Here is a 12929-nt window from a genome sequence, read left to right as displayed (position 1 = left end):
TTCTATATACTGAAAATGTTAGATAATGTTAAATAAAAGTTGGTTGCAACTGCATTCCAGTTGACTTTGTAGTTCAGCAGTTGGAATACTCGTGCTTTGGGCTTGTCCTATTACCCCTGTTTCAGTCTGAAATTAATAGGATTCTTCTGTATTTGGAGTCTGGAATTTATGAAGGCATTGAGAATCATGGAAAATCTAAGGAAGAGGTAGCTAAAATAATTTTCCTTAGACAAAATGTATACCTAATTTGCAGTAGAGGGTTGCTGGTTTTTTTTAAACACGCAAATACGTGGTCGGCAGTTTTGACTTCTGCCTATGATACAAAATGACTTTTCTTAAATTTTATATACAGTATTAGGTCTGTTAAATTAGATCTTATTAATCCTGAAATAATTTGATATTTCTATTGTTTTGGGGTTTTGTTTAACTATGGTCGGTAGTCTGGATCATGGGCTGGGCTGTGTTACCTTGATGTGAAACCAGTCAGTCAGAAGACAAAACGTTCAAATGATGTTGTAATTTCATGCCAATTTCAGAGGAACCTCAGAACACATTAGAAGCAACTTTAAACCCGCATTCTCCCCAGAAACCTGCAAAGTAAAAACCCCGCTCCTCAAAAAAAAAAAAAAAAAAAGAGCCGCCCAAAGTCGTACTAGTGAAATGGGCGGTCCTATAAATCGGGATGGATTGATCGATTGATGCGTCGCAGGCGGTCTCGTTCACAGGCCTGTAGTTGGAACAGTCCCACGTGACAGCAAGCCGGGCGAAAAGGAGGGAGGGCGGGGCTTGTGCCGCTGTTTCCCAAGCGTCCCTCATGAATATGGAAAACGGCGGTCCTAAATATTCAATGAGCCGCCCGACCGGAAGTACCCGACTGGTTGGTTTGGGAACGGCCGCGAGGAACATGGCGGCGGCGGATCCTCCACCTCCTCCTCCGCAGCGGCCGGCTCAGCGCGGGGACCCCGGCCCGGGGCTCGGGCGTCCCCGCCGGCCAGCGCCCCGCGGCGTCCGCGAGCCCCCGGCCAGCCCACGGGAGCTGGTGACGCCCTCCGTGACGGAGCTCTCGCGGGCCGTCCGCAGCAACATCCTGTGTACGGTGCCCGGCTGCGGCAAGGTGCTGCCCAACCCGCCGGCGCTGAGCATGCACCTCGGCAAGGCCCACCGCCTGCAGCAGGTAGGCCTGGCCCGGCCGCGGTGGAGCCGCGCGCGGAGACCCTTTCTGCCTGCCTGCCTGCCTGCCTGCCTGCCTGCCTGCCTGCCTGCCGGGCCCTCCTCCTCCTCCTCCTCTCTGCTCATGATCTGTGCCCCGAATCCTCTCCTCTCCTCTCTTCCCTTCGGTGCGGCCAAGCCCCCGCCTTGCCTCCTCTCGGGTCTCGCTGGGGGCCCTTTGCCAGGTTCCTCTTCCTCCTTTTCTCTCGGGCCTTCCGCGTCAAGGTTTCTTCAACTTTTTCCCCCCAGGAGCTTTTGTCTGTTTGGCTTCAGTTGATCGATATTTACCATAGTAAAGCTGAAAATGGGTGCATCCCCTGCCGCCTCTCAGCATTGTGCAATGGGATTTTAATGTTGTATTATTGTGGAGTCCTTGGGGTTCTCTGAGCTTGGTTCTTTTCTTGCAAACGTTTCATTACCCGGCTGGGTAACATCTTCAGTGCTAAAATGGGATGGGGTTTGCTCCACCAGGCACACAATCAAGCAGCAAACATATGCTAATCAAAGAACTACCAGAGGAGCAAAACAAAACCCCCACCCTTACCAGCACTGGCAAGGCAGGCCACAGCACATAAATAGAGAGCAAACCCCATCCCATTTTAGCCCTGAAGATGTTCCCTAGCCGGGTATTGAAATGTTTGCAAGAAAAGAACCAAGCTCAGAGAACCCCAAGGACTCTACAGTTCAACCCTGAGCTACGCATATTCACCTCTATTAATATTGCATTATTCTCCAACATAGGCTGGCAAATCATTTTGATTTTGAGGACCCTTGAGGGGATCCTGGGGGATCCCCAGGAGTCCTAGGACCATGCTGTTCTTGGTGACCCCTTTCTCGCCTCTATCAGGTCACCTGGGAGACCCCCTCCAGTGTTTTCTTTTGGAAATATCTTTCTCCAGGGATCTTTCAGGGAGAACCTCTCATTCTTCTGGCTCTCCAGGTCAAGTGTTCTTCGGGGGGGGGCTTCTTTCTCCACCATCCAAGAAACTGAACACCTGGGTGCGGTAGGGCCGGCAGAGCACAGCATGGTGGGGGTGGCTGGGGCTTGGCACTGGGGTGACTGGCCCCAGAGCAGAGCTTGAGGCAGCACTCCTTGGTGGTACTGAGCTGAAGAAGAGACCCAGGGGCAGCAGTGGCCAGCTGAGACTACTGAAGGCCCTGGGCCTCTACGTCAGCCCTGGTGCTGCCACCACTGCTGAGGACTGCTGCTGTGTAGGGTGGCCAAAAGGGCAAAGATGAGAGGAGATAGGGGAGTTGAAGAGGAGGCAGTCCCTTACCTTACCAAGACTCAGAGCTGGGAGGGACCAAGCTGGGAATGGCTTGGATCAGGGTGGGTCCTCACCTAACGACCAGTGGGATTCCATTGATGATGGCAACAGGGACTGTCAGGATTGCCCTCACTAAGTGTTGCAGTCACGTGACATCATGGTTTATAACCACATCGCTTAGCAACAGAAATTCTGGTCCTAATTACTGTGATAACTTGAGGACTACCTATACTTATGCACACATATAGATCACCTAAATAGAACTGTTTTGTTGATCAAAATGAAATGTGGAGAATGGTGTTTTAAAGTAATAATAATAATAATATAACATTTAAGCATATACCATACCAAATGTTTTTTGATAGCCCTTTGTGTATTTATAAGTAAACAAGTCCGATAGAGTGCTTTGCAATCTTAAAAGGCTTCTGCCCTTGCTGGTTTGGGTGATGCAAGCAAAGAGGGTGTGAATTTTAGGAAATATTAGGAAAAGATCTGTAGCTGAACCAAAGTACACCTTCCATATACATAAAGGATTAGGCCCAGTTTTGGATAAGAATGATATTAGGGCAAGTTCATACTGGTCACTGTAAACATATAGTCAGTGGTACTGATTTTATGTAAAATAGAATTGATCTTCCTTTTGCACCATAAACAGAAGCCTAAATGCCATTTTGGGCTATTTTGTTTTTAATTGGCTCTTAGCCTAATCTGCTCCATGGGATGGTTCTGAAGGTAAAATAGGGGTATAATGGATCCTGTCATTTGTGCAAATTAAGCAAATCTATAAGAGTTGCTAATCTGTTTATTTTGTGTAATTCTGTATTCACTAGTGAAAGAGAAAAGCAAAGGTACTCCGAAGCCTTCTCCCAAAATGTAGGGATTATGTAAGCTAGTTTTGGACACTTCAGCAAGCATTTCACAAACTCTTCAGCTGTATCTTTATTGTCAAAGGACAAGGAACCCAACACAGAATGTAAGATGGCACAAACTTTATATCTCATCAGATACAGTGATCGAAGGGCTTCCCTGGTTTGATTCACTGGATCATGGTTATGGTTCTACATCTGGTAAAAAAATTCTCCCTAGCTTCAGACTTTATTGATTCTAAATTCAGTTCTTTCACTCTGAACCCATTTAAATGAAATAGTTGGATTTAAGCATTTAGCTTTGTTTGTACTGTGGGATATTTCTATTTTCTATATTATCCTACTTAGGCCTAATAAATAACCCTTGTGTTCAGCATTTCTCAGCCTCAGAAATTTATAGATCATTCTAGTTTTCTTTTAAGATATACATGGAAAAATATGACAATCATGGTTAGATCAGATATTAAACCAATATAAAAGACATAAAACCATGTTTTAAGTTTTAAACTATTTTAATCCTGATGGCTAGAAATCATGACTGTCTGAAGATGTTGTTGCTTATAGTAGCGTACCTAAAAGGAGAGAGATCATGTGGGAATGGAGCAGATGAGCTTTTGATTGGAATTATTTCCCTTAATTGGACTGAAGTTTGAAGTTAAAGACATCAGGAAAAAACTGTCTGTATCTTGGCTTTTTAGCTGAGTTGACCATCAAACAAGAGCTGTCAGTTTTCAGGTCTCTCTTGAGTAATCAAATAATCAGAGTCATTTGAGATGGAATCTACCAAGAATTCCATCTCAATTTTATTTCTGCAAAATAATAGGAACAAATTCTGATGATTATGGACCTTGGATTTAATAATAATATAAAATGTTGAATAACCCAAAATTCAGTTTATTTTCCAGTTCCTTCTAAATTCTAAATATGTGTTTCTTTTTAATAATATGTGCTGCTTCAGGATGGAAAAATATGTCCTGCAATGAGGAAAGATTTGAAAACATCACAGAAATACTACTGCTGTCCAATTGAAGGCTGTCCTAGAGGACCAGAAAGGCCTTTTTCACAGTTTTCTCTTGTAAGGCAGGTATGGAACATAACTACATTATTTAAAGATAAATTAATTGAAGTTACAGTGGATGGAATGCCATCTCAAAGAGTTATGCATTTTTCTGAATTACAATTTTTTATGTGAAAATATTACATTCATATGTATAACAAATCTGCATGCAAATGCCAGATCTAATTGTAAATTAAATACTTACTGTGGGATCAACACATGAAATAAGAGCTACCTTGATTCAAATGAAAGAACAAGCAGCAGAGGCATGAATATTCCAGAAAGTTCATTTTCAGATCCTTAGCATCTTTTGGAATCTAAACTTGTAGGGTGGCAGTGAGTGAACTTTCTGTTAAATAAGTTACAAATCTTTCTTTGGTTATCATGAACCTAAATAAGACGAGTAGAGTTTTGTTCTTGGACTCCAATTATTTTGTGGCATTTAGGTAAACTGTTAAATTTTCTTAAAGTTTCTGTACTGTATAGTTCAAAAATGTACTCAGAATTATTGATAATTATCCATGGTAAACAGGTATGCCTGTTAAGAAATAGGCCTAATCAAAATTAGGGGACCTGATTTGCAAGAAGACCCACTTTTAGTCCCCAACATCTCCAGCTACGTCTTAGAAAGATTTCAGTCTAAAACTCTGGAAATCCAATGGACATCTCCTAACATAGAAAATGCTGAAAGATAATGTGACCCGTGATCTCATTTGTTGTAAGCTGCTTCTCTGTATTCCTACAATTTCAGCACTTTATGAAAATGCACGCTGAAAAGAAGCATAAATGTGATAAATGTACCAATTCATATGGCACTATATGGGATTTGAAGCGGCATATTGCGGAGTGTGGCAAGACTTTCCAGTGCACCTGTGGGTGTCCCTATGCTAGCAGGACAGCATTGTTATCTCACATTTATAGGACACAACATGAGATCCCCATTGAACACAGGTATGGCAACATTTTCCAATGTATATGCATCTATTAAGATGGGGGACTCAGAAGTTGGAGAGGCTCAGTGTTGATATCTGCCAGTGATGGCCCCTCTTCTCTGACTCTTGGTTTCATTACTGCTTATAACACAATGGGCATGTATTTTTCCAGATCTTACATCCAGGTATCAAATAGGCTACCACTAGCTAAGTCTTTAAACTCTCTAATGCTGCACAGTGCTCTGTGTAATTTTCTTATTCCTTAGAAGTGCAAATGTGGCCATTGCTCATGAAGTGCTTCATCAGAATGGTTAGCACATGGGCTTTTGAAGGCTGCATGAGTTAGGGAGAGCATGGGGTTGAAGGCTGTCAAGAGCACAGCACAAACTTTGTATGACATTAATATTATTGGGCCCACAGTTCATTACATACTTGCTGATCAAAGACAGAAATAAAAGTACATTCAGGCTTGCAAGATTGACCAGTCAGGAAGCACACCCAGATGAACTACTTATATTTTATTTTGTAAGGTTACATTAACAGAATCTTGCAGGTCTGAAAGTACGTTTCTCCCCGTCATCTTTACAGCCCAAGAAACTAGGGAGGGTCCCTTCTGAGACGTTTGCCATGCCCACATTCCTTTTGCGGGCTAAGCTGCCTTTTATCTGACCATTCCCCTGCCTGTGGCTCTTCCTGCTGTTTCCCAAGATCATTCTCACATACCATTATAGTGATGGGCTATGTGCTTTCATCTTCCTGAAGTCTTTTTCTTGAATTGGAAGCAACCTGGAGACTGTGCTGCAGTTGAACCGCATTTCTAATGATTTATTCGTGTTTACAGGGATCCACCTAGTAAGAAAAGGAAAACTGAAACTTCACCAACTAATTGCCTGGTGGAAAAAGAAACAGTGAACGAGACCTCAGCCAACATCCACAGCAGATGTACCAGCACTGAAGATTTGGAGACCTCTGAAATCAAATTGGCAGCTTCCTTTGATGATCCCAACCATTCTTATACTACTAAGCAATCACAAGCACAGCCCAGAAATGCACCAAAGTTTCTCTTGCCTAAGCCTAAAGTGGGCTTGGTTAAACTCCCTGTAGTGCAGCTTACCCAGTTGCCTATCTTGGTGTCAGCACCAAGCTCTTCTGTCAAGCCCATTGTAGTGGCTGTGGATGAGAAAGGTTCTGTTATGAGTACTGTTCACTTAATGCCTGTGCCAGTGGGAATTATGATACCTGCACTGGAGACTGAAACCCTTGCACTGAAACCCCTCTCAGCTGTTTCCAGAGCCAAAATGGCAGATGGTACAAAGGCAGTTAGCACAGGCATTCAGGTGAATTTAGGTAAAGCTACTTCACATAATCCGGTCCAAGATTTAGAAGCTCTATGCTATAAAAATGGAATCTGTTCCACAAATGTTCAGACTGACCTGTCGTACATTTCACAGAACTTTGTGCCTTCTGCACCTTGGCCTCCTGATTCCTCAGTGTCCTCTTGTTCTCAGACTGACCTGACTTTCAGTTCCCAAATGTTGCTTCCAGTTAGCGTAGAGACACAAACCCTGTTACCCAGTTCAAAACTGACTTCCTCCATAGCTGCTCAGACAGATGTGCTTGCTCAAGCTTGCTTTCAGTCCTGTGGGATTTCTCGGGAGACTCAGACCAGTAGGTTACAAAAAGGTATTGATGGGAACATACAAATGGACCAGACCGTAACATGCAGCAATCTTTTCAACAGTGTTAGTTCGGTGTTTCCTGATTCAAGCCCAGTGACCCATCCTGGGGGGCCCTTGATGGCAGCGAGCCTGGGTCAGAATTTGCTACAGCAAGGAAACTGCAAAGCTTTGACCCCAGACACAAAGTGTGAGCCCATGATCAGCTTCAGCACACAAAATGGTATTCTTCCCCAGCAAATTATGACAGACAATCAGACCCAAACCATGGAACTACTGAACGATCTTGAAACAATTTTTTCAAATAACTCAGCAGGTCACTCATTGGATAACCGTAGTCTTTTAACAGATACTCACTCCAGTGTTGGCATCGCCTTGAGCTCTGGCCCTACCCAGAATGCAGGAATAGATTTTGATATAGAGGATTTCTTTACAGCCTCCAACATCCAAACTCAAACTGAAGAGGCTGAATTTGGCAGCTTGAACTCTGTGCCAGTTTTGGAGTCACTAGATATTGAAACTCAAACGGATTTATTTTCAGACCATGCTACCCAATCCTATACCTCTCGAGGTAATTCTAATTTCTTAGGCTCAGAAATGTTTGATACGCAGACCCAGACAGACTTAAATTTCTTTTTAGATACTCCCTACCTGCCTTTGGGGAACATCTTGAAGCCCTCTGCCTTTTTGATGAGCGCAGACTCTTCCGATACAGAAACACAAACAGAAATGAAGTGCCCTGAGAGGGATGTGTCTGATCATATGGCAGAAGGCAAAGTCCAGCTGAATAGTGCTGAAACACAAACCATGGATAGCTGCCTTGAAACTCTAGGCAGTTTATTTCTCACCAGCAATGAGACTCAAACCGTTGTGGATGATTTTCTTTTGGCTGACTTGGCCTGGAATACAATGGAGTCACAGTTTAGTTCAGTAGAGACACAAACGTGTGCAGAATTGTGCTCTTTGTTTCAGGGCTCTGATAAAGTAAGCCATTGAGTGCTGTTTGCAGACTTTAGCATCTTTGAGGGTTAAGTTATATCGGGGGGGCGGTGAGGAACACCTGACCCGCGCTAGCTTTGCTGAACGTAACTGACTGTACACAGTTGGCTTACACACCTTGTCAGATTGCAAGGTACTTTCACTGTTACGTATTGTGATTAATTTAAACGCTGTTGCATATGATTACAGTAGTACGTTATGGTTGAACACTTCATAAGGCATCTGCTGCTTGCCTCTGCTGCCCTGAATGACTGTTCATAAACCCAGAGTTCTTAGTTCATCAGTTTTAATCATGTCTGTCATCTGACCTTGATGCTGCTGCTGAAGCTGCCTTCTTTGGGAATAACAGTGGGACTTCTCAGTAAATACAATTCTACCCCGAATTCTAACTCTGTAACTTTCCTTTGTTTTGCTGCCTATACTGGTGTTGGTTGCATCTGTTTACAAGAAGTTTATATCATAGAGGTGTCCAGCGAGTCCTGTGAATTCATTCTTCAGCATATTGATTTGTTACAATCGACCAGTTCTGCAATCATGTCAGTTCCAGTGTTAAATGTAATTTTCTAAGAAAAGCAGCCAAAGTCTATAAACCAGATTTTCTTTAACTTTTGTCTGTGTGTTTCTCACTGCGGGGAAGTAGACAACATTATCTCATAGGCACTGTCAACAAGATATCACACGGTTCATGTTTGGAACAGGTGCAGCTTTTTTTCTGAGGAAATGAGAATTTGTAGCCCGATTTTTTTTTTTAAAAAAAAAGCCTCTTGTGTAATCTCAGCAGGTATCACAGTTTTGGAACTGAACTCAGTAATTCTAAAATCTCTGCCAAGTACAAAAAATGAAAAAAGGCACCCATGCAGAAATGAGAAAGGAATCACCTAAAGGCATGCCGTGAAACTCCTTATTCAGTTGAACGCAGGTTGAATTTAACAGGTCTTCAAAGGCTGCGATTAAAACGTCTTCTGCGCTGTCCGAGGCTGCTGCTTTTCAAACCTTATTTCTGGTGGACTTAATTCTTTCCACCCCACCTTTTAGAGATCCTGCACACTGTTTCTAGAGACACATAGGTCAGCTGATACTGAAATAGTTGCTTCAGAAACACTGATTTAAGACAATTCTTTAGAAAGCCCAGGTTATCAGTTCAACAAAGTCATTTGGTGCATCTACAATACTGGAGGAGAACAGTCTATCAGAGGGCCAGGTGACTCGTATGCAGTTATAGTTCTTTACCAAATATCTCAACACACTATTGGACTACATTGGTGGGGGTGAGTAGATTCTTTGATTTTCTGTCAAACCCTGGATTCTCCAAGTGATTTTATTTATTCTAGCTCTTACACTAATTGGGCAAAATGAAAAGAACTGCTTAACATATTTCTGTTGGGAGGTTTCCACAAAGTTTGGTTTAGGATCAAGAGTTTATTAAAGAGAAATACTACATTTCATTAAATCCCTGCAGGCCTTATTCCCTCTAAAGTTTCTTTAGTTAAGATTGCATATCTCTTTGACAGGCTGCCTTGGAAGAGCCGCTGAACTTCCAAGTTAGTGTAGCCCAGTAGTTGAATCGCTTATCTAATTATTTAAGATAAACAATGGCAAATTGGTAAAAAGTCTGTGTAATTCAGAACTGTGTGGCTCACCCTCCAAAGGATGCTTTCCTTGGCATTGTTTTACATGTGGAAATGAAGAACTCAGATGAGACATAGATTTGTCCAAGTGTCTGACAGCAGAAACGTAATGACAGCGTTAGTACGTAAGCATTGTATATGTGTTTTTACTGTAGATTTGGGAGAAGTCAGGATGTACAACAAAATCATCTAATCTCGCTAAAGCATCGAGCTGACACTTGTGCTTCCAAGCTAGTGCAGTCTAGCTTGCAAAACTATATAGCCCAGTAGTTAGAATTCAGAATGCAATGGCTTTACTGCACGTTTGATAGAAGTGCTAACAGGCTCCCTGGATCTGCCAAATGTGTCTGTGTTTCGATATACCCAAATATGTGTGCATTAATCTGAGTGCCCTTACAGAGCTTTTGCTCAAAAGATCAGATAGCTATCCTGCTATTTAAAAATAGCAGCATTGATTCAGTGGAAATCATGTTGATGTATAATCCGTTCCTTGAGGATTGTTTTAAGGAGCTATTTATAGAAATAAAACTATTTCTGGTACTGGCCAGGTTTTGACTTCTGTGCCCTTTTGGATCCTTTTCAGCTGCTGTGTTAATCAACCCATACATTTGTTCTTAAGGTTGGGGAAAAGGGAGAGTTTCATTCTTCTGTGTTCATTGAGCTAGACTTGTAGTCTATGACTATGACTACAGTCTATGGCCGTATAGCCACAACTCTTGGGTATAGATTTACATATTGTCGCATTTTTTGCTGTCTTGCTTTCTTGTAATAGGTAACCCAAAATGGTTTGGTAAAAAGAAAATGAATTATTTACAAAAAAGACTTGATTCTTGAGTGGGTTGGCAACATCTGATCCTCCAGATGTTGCTGTATTGTAGCTTCCATTATCCCTCACTATTAGCCATGCTGATTAGAACTGAAGGGATTTCAGCAAGATTTGGAGATCACACATTATCAATATCTGCTTTATCAGGTACTAGGAAAAGAAGTTGAGTTTGTTCCAGAAATGGGTATCTTCCATCACTGCACACAGTTTTATACAAGAACATCATCCTTGCGTGAGACTAATAAGAGTTTATTGAAGGGAGTTTGGTGTCTAAACTTCTGCTTCGGCCTTTGGTTTTGTAGTTCTGGAATCATTTCTAGCCATGTGTTGGTCTTACCTTCCAGTGAGAAATATTCTAGACCCCCCCCCCCAAAATCAGTATGATGGTTATATAGGTATTTGGTAAGATCCAAGTGTGCCGTACTTGGTTTCATGGCATATTATCAGGATAGTTTTAGGAAGATAAATTTCTGCAAGCACAAGCCACCTGATCCGAATAGAAGTTTTGATATCATAGGCAATTGTTCCTTTTTCCTGAGCTGTAGTTCATCTTTTTTTCAATTAAAACACCGAGCCCTTAAAAAAAATTGCATTCAATTTATTGTTGACAAAAACAAGCTAAGCATGTCACAACTATTCTTTTGAAATGCCAGCTGATGTTCTGATGTTTGTGGTTTTAATCCTAAATGTTACAGTGTTGAAATACAAGACCTATTTCTTTCCTATTGACGCTCATGTATGGCAGTGGTCTTGTTTGCAGCCGTTGTTTCAATACATGTACATTCCATATAATAAATGCAACTTTTATCCACTCCTAAGTTTAATCTTAAGGGATCTAGTTTTATTTCAATGCATGATCAGAATTAATCAGGGCTAAAACCCTAATTTAATGTTTGTTTAGACATCAAACATGAATACAGTCCTACAAGTTGCTATCCAACCAAGGCTGTAACAAAGAACAGTTGCAAGCAACAACATGATAAATTTTTGCTCCCAAGGTTTTAGTGCTTGCTTTCTCACAGAAAGGAGGGCTATCCCAGATAGTCCCTTCTCCACAGTTTCCAGAGGGCTGTCCCAGATGTTTTAAATATTCGAAGACAGGGCTTCACAGTCACTATATTTAAAATGTGGTAGGGCAAGAGATGGTTAAAAGATAGGAGATGAAGACAGGACCTCTGCAGCCACTGAAAGGAGATGTGGAAAGCAGGTTGGAGAAGTGAAGTGAACAAAAAGTAGAAATCAGCATCTAATGTGTAGGAAGTAACTTTGGGTAATATTTTGGCATGAGAAAACAATGCTGTTGTATTGTTCAGAGGAGGCTTTGAGATCACAGTTAATCCAGCGCAGGATGCAGGATATTACCGTCATGTCCACTTAGGGGCCAGACATTCTTTTCGTTTGTTTGCAAAGTTGCCAGAAGAGTTTTAAGTGTCAGCTATAGACTCCATTTTGATTACACACCTGAAGTGACCTGTAATGCCTGTTCAATTGAACCTCATCCTTCAGTCCTCTGCTTTTGTGAAAACTGACTAGGATGCGATTCTGAGTAAGCCGATTGGGCTCTGGAGGAAGTAACACAGAGGCTCTCCCTGCAGCTCGCATGTCTGAATGCACTTCTGTACAAACACCTTCAGCTTAGAAAGCTGGTTTGTTGGTGAACAGGTTCAACAACTAGCTTTCTATAGACAGGGAGTTATTTAGGGGGAGGAACATTTATTCGATAAAGTGAGCACCCCTCTGCAGGTTGAAATTTAGTCTAGTCAGAAGCTTGCTTTGTTGGGCAATGCCTGTGAACTGTGGGTTTTCACCCATTGCTAAGTGCCTGAGAAGTGATGCATCCACCCAGTTTATCCATTAGAAGTGAGACTTACACTGTCAGCCAGTAACTTTTTTTTTTTTTTTGGTCAGGAAACACTGCAGTTTCATCACCGAGAAGTGGGAGAAGGGATCAGGTGATAGAAAAATTACCAGTAAAATAACAGTTGTGGCCTCTTCCTTTTATTAAAGGGAGTTTTGAGCTCTTGGTGGTGGTGCCCTAGAGGTGACTTCATTTTTGTTTGCTTTTCACTGCTGCTTCCCTTCTGCCAGGTTTTGGGCATGCATTAGTCTTATTTCCCTTTGGGGCTAGAAAAAGAATTGAGTTTGCTGCTTCAGCTTGGGGCTTGGCTTCCTGAAGCTCAGATAGGACTGTAACTGTTAAATCTGTCTGTTGAAATTGCACAAGCTTCTGTTTTTTTATGCTTAGATACAGGCACATCCACCTGGAGCCAGCTCATCAAGATGAATTGCAAAGAGGAAACATCAGATATTCACACAACTATCTGATATTTTAATGCTTTTGACCCAGTGTACAAGTGCAGAGTTTCCTCTTTCACGCTTTTCTCAGTAAAATTGTTAAACTGAACATTTGGTGTGCATTAGAGGTTTACATGTTGTATACATTGCAAATATATTGAGTGTAAGTAGCC

General features: G+C 42.0%; 1 protein-coding gene across 1 annotated transcript; it reads left to right on the top strand.

Annotated features, from left to right (window-relative positions):
* Positions 1-867: 867 nt before the first annotated feature.
* Positions 868-8611, top strand: ATMIN (ATM interactor). The gene is made up of 4 exons (XM_088135983.1): positions 868-1174; positions 4302-4427; positions 5152-5351; positions 6174-8611. Exons 1-4 carry the CDS (start codon positions 905-907, stop codon positions 8002-8004), a joined length of 2427 nt encoding a protein of 808 aa, XP_087992109.1. The 5' UTR covers positions 868-904; the 3' UTR covers positions 8005-8611.
* The last annotated feature ends 4318 nt before the right edge of the window (positions 8612-12929 follow it).

The sequence above is a fragment of the Python bivittatus genome, unplaced genomic scaffold (assembly GCF_059951505.1).
Source record: "Python bivittatus isolate LINGU-HERP-01145 unplaced genomic scaffold, Pbiv_v1 ctg000190_np1212, whole genome shotgun sequence".
Taxonomy (NCBI): Eukaryota; Metazoa; Chordata; class Lepidosauria; order Squamata; family Pythonidae; genus Python; species Python bivittatus.
The sequence above is the reverse complement of the archived record's forward strand: the minus strand, read 5'-3'. Positions and strand labels throughout refer to the sequence as shown.

Bases quoted from the DNA above. Each gene is read 5' to 3' on its own strand.
- ATMIN (XM_088135983.1), top strand. From the start codon at position 905: ATGGCGGCGGCGGATCCTCCACCTCCTCCTCCGCAGCGGCCGGCTCAG. The intron at 1,175-4,301 runs GTAGGCCTGGCC...GTGCTGCTTCAG, and splicing joins AGGCCCACCGCCTGCAGCAG to GATGGAAAAATATGTCCTGC. The intron at 4,428-5,151 runs GTATGGAACATA...CTACAATTTCAG, and splicing joins AGTTTTCTCTTGTAAGGCAG to CACTTTATGAAAATGCACGC.